Consider the following 10,241-nt stretch of genomic DNA (forward strand, 5'->3'; position numbering starts at 1 on the left):
TTTTTGCGGATCTTCTTTCCTTCTGATTAATGTTGTTTTACTTGTTTATTATCTGCTGAACTGTCTTTCGAATATTTGCTTGAATGCTGTTACATGTATAAATGTAGCAAGTTTGAAAGATTTTCATTTTTCTATAGAAACAAATGTACATTGTTTGATATTTGAGCCACGTCATGACAAAACCAACATAGTGGGTTTGCGACCAGCATGGATCCAGACCAGCCTGCGCATCCACGCAGTCTGATCAGAGGATCCATGCTATTCGCTTACAAACCCTATAACAAGTAGAGAAACTGATAGCGACCAGTATGGATCCTGATCAGACTGCCCGAATGCGCAGGCTGGTCTGGATCCATGCTGGTCACAAACGCACTAGGTTAGTTTTGTCGTGACGCGGCTCAATTTTTTTTCTCTTGTATTTTTATGAATCAATATGTCAGTTTTGTTGTGTACAAATATGACAATAAAGTTGTTGACTGTTATTTTGGCATTATTATACATTAAAAAAAGATGAAGAGTAAAAAAAATATACCATCAAACCTGTGAAATGTGATTTCATCATTTGCTCAAAATTTACTGCCAAACATCATGTTGAGATTAGGTTAATTTTAAATTATGGAATACCAATCTAATGAATTCATCGATTGCTTAACCCTGAAGAAAGTGTAACAACTTACTTTTGTTTATGAAATATTATAATAAGTAAATGAAAAAATATACGAGTTGACCATGGGACGTGTTGACTCAAAATCCCTTTGTTGCCTTCTATCAAATGTTATGGCATCCTTGTCCGGGTACTTAAGGTCATTGATTTCAAATCACCTTGCCCCTAACCGCTATAGGTTAGAATCCTGCAAGGGGACTTTGGGTTCTTTCATGTGAGAAAGCTTTCCTGATTTACGCTGTTATTATTGAAATTACAGTTTCAGTTTTTATTAAACCAAAGAATATAATATACAACTGGTTATAACAAACAAATGAACAGAAAAATAACAGTCATTTATGGTTCTTTATTTACTGCACTTATGTAAGAAAAAGCAGATTTATTGGCAAGACCCACTTGTTGGCGTTGGATCACCTTAAGTAATGCTTTTGTTTAAAGTCAGTAACTTCAATACTAATAAAGCTACATGTAATTTTTTGAAAATTTTGTTGTTGATGCACCTCTACGAGTTCTACATGTCAAACCCATTTTAATATAAAAAGGTCAAAGGTCAAGGTCATTTAAGTTTGCCTTGGACCTGTAATAACAAAACATAAAATTGGTCATTTAATCAAAGTGCATTGACCTTTAAACTTTTTATATGGATGCATCTTGATGAGTTTTATCTGTCAAACCAATTCAAAGGTCAAAAGATCTTATGTCAAAGTCACTGCAGCCTGTTATAATTAAACATAAAAATTTCCATGAAATGAATATATATAGATATATTGCCAAATTGATTTGTAAGATCGTCCTGAACTTAATTGTAACTGATTGATAAAACGATTAATTACCTCATGTGCACGTTATTTCAATCATATCATTTGTTCGCCATTTATTGCACTAATTTATTCAAATCTCTTTATGTTTGGGCAACTGTTCAAAGTTTCAAACATGTATAAAAATGCACAGGGGATTCTCTCAAATTTTTCTTTTACGTCATAAAAGGGCGACAACTTGAATCCGATAGGATAAGTTTTCAACTTTTTAAACATTTATGTAAATTTCAAAGTTTTTTTCTTTACGAAAATTGTAATGTTATTTTACCCCCCTGACTTTCCTATGTTTTTGCCAAAATTTGTTTCGGATTTTTATGCAGTCTTCGTCGAGGTATTATTTCCGTCGTGGTTTCTCGTGTGTCAAAAATGCACGTGAAGAAAATGTTAAGAATGTATACAGAGAACCCCCTGTGGTTTTAACCATGTTTTAAAGTTAGGAGATATTAAATATAAACGATCATTTATCACTTCACAATGTAACGTTGTTTAACAATAGATAGGTGTATGTTTGTATATGCATATATTGCGCATACATATTGTCAGAGATTTATCTAACGATCAGCTTCGTTTTCGTTCATAATTGTAGCTTGAAAAAAGTTAGAAAATGAACTCAAATTTAATCAAAGCGGTTTTTGTAGTGTTTTATTTACATTTTGTTACTGGTGTTAAAACTACTGTTGGATTAATACATGGAAAAGATGAAGATGTAAATGTGTTTGGAGAACATTCCCGTGTATCAAAGTATCTTGGAATACCATATGCAGAACCCCCCGTCGGGGAATTACGTTTTCAAAAGCCCGTACCGAAAACACCACTCCAAGAGCCGCTAAACGCCGTCCAATACGGAAATGCGTGTCTCCAAGTCGATTTAGGGATGCAACCTAAAGGCGATACAAGTTACTCGGAGGATTGTCTTTATCTGAATATATATGTCCCGAAGAAACCTGAGCAAGGCGAGAAACAAGCGGTTATGGTCTGGTTTCATGGTGGCGGATTTATTTTTGGATCAGCTGATATCTATCCGGCGGACCATCTTGCTGTATACGGAAACGTTGTTGTAGTAACTGTTAACTATAGACTGACAGTTTTTGGATTCCTAAGCACCGGGGATGAACACGCTCCTGGCAATTACGGCCTTTGGGACCAGCGGATGGCATTAGACTGGGTTAACAAGAACATTGAAGGATTTGGCGGGGATCCAGCAAGGGTTACTATATTTGGAGAATCAGCCGGTGCTGCTAGTGTGATTTATCAAGGACTTTATCCGGATAATCGAGGCTTGTTTCAGAGATTGGTGGCTCAGTCCGGTTCCGCGGGTTCCTGGTGGGCAAGTAACGACAATTATAAAGAAGACACGGAGAAGCTTGCGAAATTAGCTGGTTGTGCAACAGAGTCTTCTAGAAACATTGTAACTTGCTTAAAGGCTATCCCAGGTGAAACATTGCTTGGAATTGTAGACAATCTTGAAAATGGCTTCAAATCAATGCCTTTATCTTTTATACCAAGGTTTGATAAGGACTTTGTTAAAATTCCAAGTAAGCAAACATTTGTCCCTGGCAATGAAATACCAATGGAGTCACGTGACTTTTTCAGGTCTCTAGATATAATGGTTGGAATGAACTGCGGAGAAGGAACCGTGTCGTTAAGTCCTTTCTTTGGAGTACAAGATCCCTCTAGTTTCTTACCGAATAAGACCGACTTCAAGGACTTGATCGTACCAGCAATACAAAAGCTGGCATTTTCGGGAAACACTGACCAAATTGTCAGGGACGCTATAATTGCAGAATATACGAACTGGGAAAACCCTGATAATGAATATATTATAAGAGATGAGTTTCTAGCAATGCATTTAGATTTTTCATTTACGGACCCACTTTACAGAGCTTTGGATTATCACTCTGAATCAACCAGTAATACTTACATGTACTACTTTGATGAGGTTACCACCAACCATTTGTTTGGAAATGTCCCATGGTATAACAAGCTGGGACATGGTGACGAGATTCCTTTTATTTTCGGATTTAAAAATGCGGACCATGTACACGACTGGAAGTTTTATGCCAAGGAATGGGAAGCCCAGCTGTCTAAAAGTGTTATGAAATTGTGGGCAAACTTTGCAAAAACAGGGTATGTTATAGTGAATTTTTTTATTTCGATTTTTCAGGCTTCATAAAGTATAATTTTTCTGAAATCGACTTTATATATATTTTTTGAGTGCGGTTGATATAATTGTTAGACTGCCTTTTTTTCTCCCCACCTCCCCAGTCTCGGAAACCCTTTTTATGATACATGTACCACGCATGCTAGAATAATTGAATAATTTCACGATTTACCCCCCCCCCCCCCCCCCTCCCCCACTCACCAAAAAAAACCCACCAAAAAACCGAACTTATCTTCTGTTCCAAACGAGTGCGAATTAGACAGGTTCAACTGTATTATCATTATTTAATTTTTGCCTTATATAATTTGTGTGTGTAATTTTCGTTTATAACATTTTTCTCTGTGATAGCTATAAATAGAAAGTAATTGCTTTTTTACAGGAACACAAACCTACCTGACAACCTTGACCTTGACTGGTTGCCGTATACGAGGAGGCATCAACATTACTTGCAAATATCACGTGATATGACGTCATTGAACGTAAAACAACGCTGGAATACGCGTAGAGCTAATTTCTGGGGAAATCTACTTCCAAGCATTGTAAAAGCATCACAATGTGCACGTGACACTAAGGATTCCGGACAACAAAGTTGTCCAGCAACGGGAAAATGTCCTCCATAGATTGTGCAGGTCTACCCAATCTTTATCGAATAATACATCACATATCGGACTTACCCTGTTATCTAGAACATTTAATGCTTTTTATATCGTATAAATAAAGCTTTCATCGATAGAAACAATATCGATGAATCATCGATATTTTTTATTAATCAATATTCGATACACATTTGAAAAACCGATAATTATGACTAATTAATGTAGTCTTATGTCAATTAGGGGTGAAACTAATTCTGAACAAAAAAGAAAAAAAACAAACAAAAAAAACCCACACACACGCACGCACACACACACCCTCGCACACACAAACACACACAGAAAACACACACAAAATAAAAACACACACAAAAGAACGCCCAAGAATTTTCAGCAATTTTATGGAAAATTATTTAAAATGGTTGATTGATTATATTTTTTATATACATGTAGGAAAAGCTGGATGAATGTTAGAGAACTAAGAGAGCCGTCAAAGCTGTAACTGTCGTCTGCAAAGGCTTTAACATTGTAAAACTTTTATTTCCAAAAAAATTTAACGCTTAAGATTTTGTAAACTCAAACAGTTATGGGGGCATTTTAAAAAGAAAAAGGCTAATGTTTCTAAGGATATTACTCTTGAAGAGTTTATTATTATTATTATTATTATTATTATTAATTTTATTATTATTATTATTTTGAAATTTATCTAATAGTAAATTCAGTTCCAACAATAATGAATGTAATGATTTTTGTAATGAGCATGCTTTTAACTGTGATGATTGTACCGTACCTATGATTAATTGAATGTACCTATGAATAATTGAATGTACCTATGAAGAATTGAATGAACCTATGAAGAATTGAATGTACCTGTGAAGAATTAAATGTACTTATGAAGAATTGAATGTACCTATGAAGAATTGAATGAACCTATGAAGAATTGAATGTACCTATAGGTATTGAATGTACCTATGAAGAATTGAATGTACCTATCACATATTTCATTGAGACGCTTACCCTAACCTTATTATATGTTATCATTTGTGTGATATTTTAATGCAATTTTGTACTCTGGATTTTATCCAGATAAACGGAAACCCTATACTATCTACGTGACATCTTAATGTAACCATACCGACTTTGGACGGATTTTAGCTATACCGGAAGTTCTATACAGGAAGTTGAGAATAATCATTATTTGGATTGTTTCTTGTTTGTTCATTACGTTTCAATGTGTTCAGTTGTTTATCCCAGAAGCTTTGCTTTCATTGGTCGAAAATAGTTTGTGTATTGTTGTACATGATTGTTTTTTACTGTTGAGCGGGAGTTCTGAGATACCTCAGTTTGGTCACGGTTGTTCTGAGGGTGAACATCATTGATAATGGTATAGCTGGTTGTTTCTTCGTATTGTGGATCTCCATGGAACTCTGATAGTTTGTAACTTTTGGTTTTATTCTATTTTTAATATTTGCTTAGTTGAACTGTGCATTAATTACTCTTTATTTGCCATTTTGATAAATTATTTGTTTCAATAATTTATTGTAAATTTTGATATTTACTTATATGGAGTTTTGTAAAATTAGAATGGCGACATTGGGTAATATTCATTAACTCATTATTTAATTAACTTGAAATAATATGCACATTATTTCTGTCTGTACACTTTATTGATATTTTAACTTTGCAGCAATCTAGACTAATATCACATGTGTGGAGGTTTGTTGTAATGTGAGGGAAACAGTCAATACCATATATTGGTAAGTTTATATTCTATTGTATTGATTTATGTTTGTCATAAGATGGTCATTATTCTAAGATGTCGTTGAATTGCTGTCATGTGAATTTATTGCATATATCTGAATGCAGGAATTAGACTGAAATGCTGTATAAAATGCATTGTAATGTAATTCACTTGTTTGAATCTTTTTTTCTTATTAATATTATATGTTTTAGGTTGTCATTACATTACTACCGATGTATCTAAAGTTTGATTAAATGGAGATGAACCTACACGAACTTGGTTTTCTTTGTCACATGTAAAACAAGGTCCAAGTTTACATTAACAATTTGTGTATTTATATTGTAGTGATGATATAGTATGTACAAAATCCAAAATAAAATTATGTTATATTCTGTTTAAAATTTATTTGATATGTGTGCTGATCTATGTGAGGAACAAAATACAGTGAAACCTCAACAGATCGCCCTTCTGGTAGAGCAATTACTCCTTAACAACAACAGTATCATTACTTCCCAAAATATGGCTTCACAATGAATTTAACTGTCTCAAGAGCCCACTTGTCTGCCACGTCCAAGAACTTTGTGTTTCACAAAGGGTGACCTTCTGCAGAGGTTGTATTGGCCTTGAGGTTATAAAACTTTTTTTTCTTTGTTCTATCTCAGATCTCTGGATTCTTATCGGTCAGTGAATATTCTATGGCAGTTTCTGACCAATCAAATTATTATTATTATTATATACCAAACTTCTTAAGCACCTTTTTCATGCACATTGACACGTTCAAAAGTACTGTACAGTATAACCAAAGAGATGATACAATATTTAAAAGAAAAAGAACAACAAAAGAAACAAATTAAAACATCAATATCGCTCAAGTCACACAATCAAATCAAATGTAGTTTAAAAAAGTTAAAAAGACCCACATAAATAATAAAATTCAGGTAACAACCTTAAAAATAATCAGTCCAAATAAAACCTCTTAAATAAGTGAGTTTTAAGTGCTCTCTTAAACACTGATAGATTTTCACAGCTTTTAAGCGTTCTAAGTAGGGCATTCCAGAGTTTAGGGGCTGCCGTCATAAAAATATCCGAGATCTGAGGTTGAGCCTAGAGAATTTGTTTAAAACCTCGGACCCAGGTGTTTTTTCACAATGAAGAAAGCCAAGGTTAAGTTTTTGTACGGATAATTTAGAACATTTTAGGAAAAGTAGCAAATAAAGTCCGTCAATTCAAATTAAAACATGATTTTTATTTTGAACATTGACGAAGAAAAAGCAACACCTTTTTGCATGATATTCATGACTTGTCAGAGTGGGAAAGGAAAATAAAAACGAGAGAACCCCCTGTGGTATTAACCATGTTTTAAAGTTTAGAGATATTAAATATAAACGATCCTTTATCACTTCACATTGTAACGTTGTTTAACAATAGATAGGTGTATGTATGTATATGCATATATTGCGCATACATATAGTCAGAGATTTATCTAACGGTCAGCTTCGTTTTCGTTCATAAGTGTAGCTTGAAAAAAAAGTTAGAAAATGAACTCAAATTTATTCAAAGCGGTTTTTGTAGTGTTTTATTTACATTTTGTTTTAAGTGATATCACTTGTGTTAAAACTACAGTTGGATTAATACATGGAAAAGATGAAGATGTAAATGTGTTTGGAGAACATTCCCGTGTATCAAAGTATCTTGGTATACCATATGCAGAATCCCCTGTCGGGGAATTACGTTTTCAAAAGCCCGTTCCGAAAACACCACTCCAAGAGCCGCTAAACGCCGTCCAATACGGAAATGCGTGTCTCCAAGTCGATATAGGGATGCAACCTAAAGGCGATACAAGTTACTCGGAGGATTGTCTTTATTTGAATATATATGCACCGAAGAAACCTGAGCAAGGCGAGAAACTCGCGGTTATGGTTTGGTTTCATGGTGGCGGATTTATTGTTGGATCAGCGGATATCTATCCGGCGGACCATCTTGCTGTATACGGAGATGTTGTTGTAGTAACTGTTAACTATAGACTGACAGTTTTTGGATTCCTAAGCACCGGGGATGAACACGCTCCTGGCAATTACGGTCTGTGGGACCAGCGGATGGCGTTAGACTGGGTCAACAAGAACATTGAAGGATTTGGCGGAGATCCAGCAAGGGTTACTATATTTGGAGAATCAGCCGGTGCTGCTAGTGTGATTTATCAAGGACTTTATCCGGATAATCGAGGCTTGTTTCAGAGATTGGTGGCCCAGTCCGGTTCCGCGGGTTCCTGGTGGGCAAGTAACGATAATTACAAAGAAGACACCGAGAAACTTGCGAAATTAGCTGGTTGTGCAACGGGGTCTTCTAGAAACATTTTAACTTGCTTAAAGGCTATCCCAGGTGAAACATTACTTGGGATTGTTGACAATCTTGAAAATGGCTTTAAAGCAGTCCCTATACCTTTTATACCAAGATTTGATAAGGACTTTGTAAAACTTCTAAGTAAACAAACATTTGTCCCTGGCAATGAATTACCAGTGGAGTCACGTGACTTTTTCAGGTCATTAGATATAATGGTTGGAATGAACTGCGGAGAAGGTAGCTTGTCGTTAAGTCCTTTCTTTGGAGTAACAGATCCCCCTAGTTTCTTACCGAATAAGACCGACTTCAAGGACTTGATCGTACCAGCAATACAAAACCTTGCATTTCCGGGAAACACTGACCAAATTGTCCGGGACGCCATAATTGCAGAATACACGAGCTGGGAAAACCCTGATAATGAATATCTAATTAGAGATGAGTTTCTAGCAATGCATTCAGATTTTACATTTACGGACCCACTATACAGAGCTTTGGATTATCACTCTGAATCAACCAGTAATACTTACATGTACTACTTTGATGAGGTTACCACCAACCATTTGTTTGGAAATGTCCCATGGTATAACAAGCTGGGGCATGGTGACGAGATTCCTTTTATTTTCGGATTTAAAAATGCGGACCATGTACACGACTGGAAGTTTTATGCCAAGGAATGGGAAGCCCAGCTGTCTAAAAGTGTTATGAAATTGTGGGCAAACTTTGCAAAAACAGGGTATGTTTAAGTGGATTTTTTATTTCGATTTTTCAGGCTTCATAAAGTATAATTTTTCTGAAATCGACTAAATATGGATATTTTTTTTGTGTGCGGTTGATATCATTTTTAGACTGCCTATTTTTCTCTTTCCACCTCCCCAGTCTCGGAAAGCATTTTTATGATACATGTATCACGCATGCGTGAATAATTAAATAATTTCACGATTTATCCCCCAATTTCAAATATAGAGAGGACATCAGAGGTTATTAAGACTTTATTTATTTATAACTCTTCTTGCAACATTATTGAATTTTTAAATTTTATGTACTTTCTTATTCGGAACTCTTTCTAATCCGAACTATTCTTCTGGTCCGAACGAGTGCTGATTATACAGGTTTCACTGTATTATTGTTGTATAATTTATGCCTTATATAACTTGTGTGTAATTTTCGTTTATCACATTTTTCTCTGTGATATCTATAAATAGAAAGTAATTGCTTTTTTACAGGAACACAAACCTACCGGACGACCTTGACCTTGATTGGTTGCCGTATACGAGGAGGCATCAACATTACTTGCAAATATCACGTGATATGACGTCATTGAACGTAAAACAACGCTGGAATACTCGTAGAGCCAATTTCTGGGGAAATCTACTTCCAAGCATTGTAAAAGCATCACAATGTGCACGTGACACTAAGGATTCTGGACAACAAAGTTGTCCAGCAACGGGAAAATGTCCTCCATAGATTGTGCAGGCCTACTCTACTCAATCTTTATCGAATAATACATCACATATCGGACTAACCCTGTTATCCAGAATATTTTAGTGCTTTTGATATCGTGTAAATAGAGCTTTCATCGGTAGAAACAATATCGATGAATCATCCATATTTTTTGTAAATCAATATTCAATACACATTTGAAAAATAGATAATTATGACTAATTAATGTAGTTTAATATCTATTAGGGGTGAAACTAATTGTGAACAAAAAAATAACAAAAAACAAAAAAAACAAAAAAAACAAAAAAAAACACGCACACACAACACCCGAACGTCTTATTCTGTGAAAAACCCTTCAGCAACGTTATGGAAAATTATTTTATATGGTTTATAGATTATAAAAGTTTTATCTAATAACAAATTCAGTTCCAACAATAATAAATTTAATGATTTTTTGTAATTAGCACGATTTTAACTGTGATGA

At 34.8% G+C, this 10,241-nt stretch overlaps 2 protein-coding genes across 2 annotated transcripts; both read left to right on the plus strand.

Annotated features, from left to right (window-relative positions):
- Positions 1-1,918: 1,918 nt before the first annotated feature.
- LOC132747293 (carboxylesterase 5A-like) lies at positions 1,919-4,427 on the plus strand. Its single transcript, XM_060736629.1, has 2 exons — positions 1,919-3,609; positions 4,023-4,427. The coding sequence occupies exons 1-2, from the start codon at positions 2,087-2,089 to the stop codon at positions 4,261-4,263; spliced, it is 1,764 nt and encodes a 587-aa protein (XP_060592612.1). The 5' UTR covers positions 1,919-2,086; the 3' UTR covers positions 4,264-4,427.
- A 2,671-nt stretch (positions 4,428-7,098) lies between these two features.
- Positions 7,099-9,791, plus strand: LOC132747294 (carboxylesterase 5A-like). Its single transcript, XM_060736630.1, has 2 exons — positions 7,099-9,050; positions 9,541-9,791. Exons 1-2 carry the CDS (start codon positions 7,516-7,518, stop codon positions 9,779-9,781), a joined length of 1,776 nt encoding a protein of 591 aa, XP_060592613.1. The 5' UTR covers positions 7,099-7,515; the 3' UTR covers positions 9,782-9,791.
- Positions 9,792-10,241: the final 450 nt, after the last annotated feature.

Source organism: Ruditapes philippinarum, unplaced genomic scaffold (assembly GCF_026571515.1).
Source record: "Ruditapes philippinarum isolate M1 unplaced genomic scaffold, ASM2657151v2 ctg443_1_1_1_1, whole genome shotgun sequence".
NCBI classification, from domain to species: Eukaryota; Metazoa; Mollusca; class Bivalvia; order Venerida; family Veneridae; genus Ruditapes; species Ruditapes philippinarum.

What these genes read in the sequence shown, in the direction of transcription:
- LOC132747294 (XM_060736630.1), top strand. Translation starts at nt 7,516, where the DNA reads ATGAACTCAAATTTATTCAAAGCGGTTTTTGTAGTGTTTTATTTACAT. An exon ending in GCAAACTTTGCAAAAACAGG is followed by an intron (nt 9,051 to 9,540) that starts GTATGTTTAAGT and finishes GCTTTTTTACAG; the next exon opens with GAACACAAACCTACCGGACG.
- LOC132747293 (XM_060736629.1), top strand. Translation starts at nt 2,087, where the DNA reads ATGAACTCAAATTTAATCAAAGCGGTTTTTGTAGTGTTTTATTTACAT. An exon ending in GCAAACTTTGCAAAAACAGG is followed by an intron (nt 3,610 to 4,022) that starts GTATGTTATAGT and finishes GCTTTTTTACAG; the next exon opens with GAACACAAACCTACCTGACA.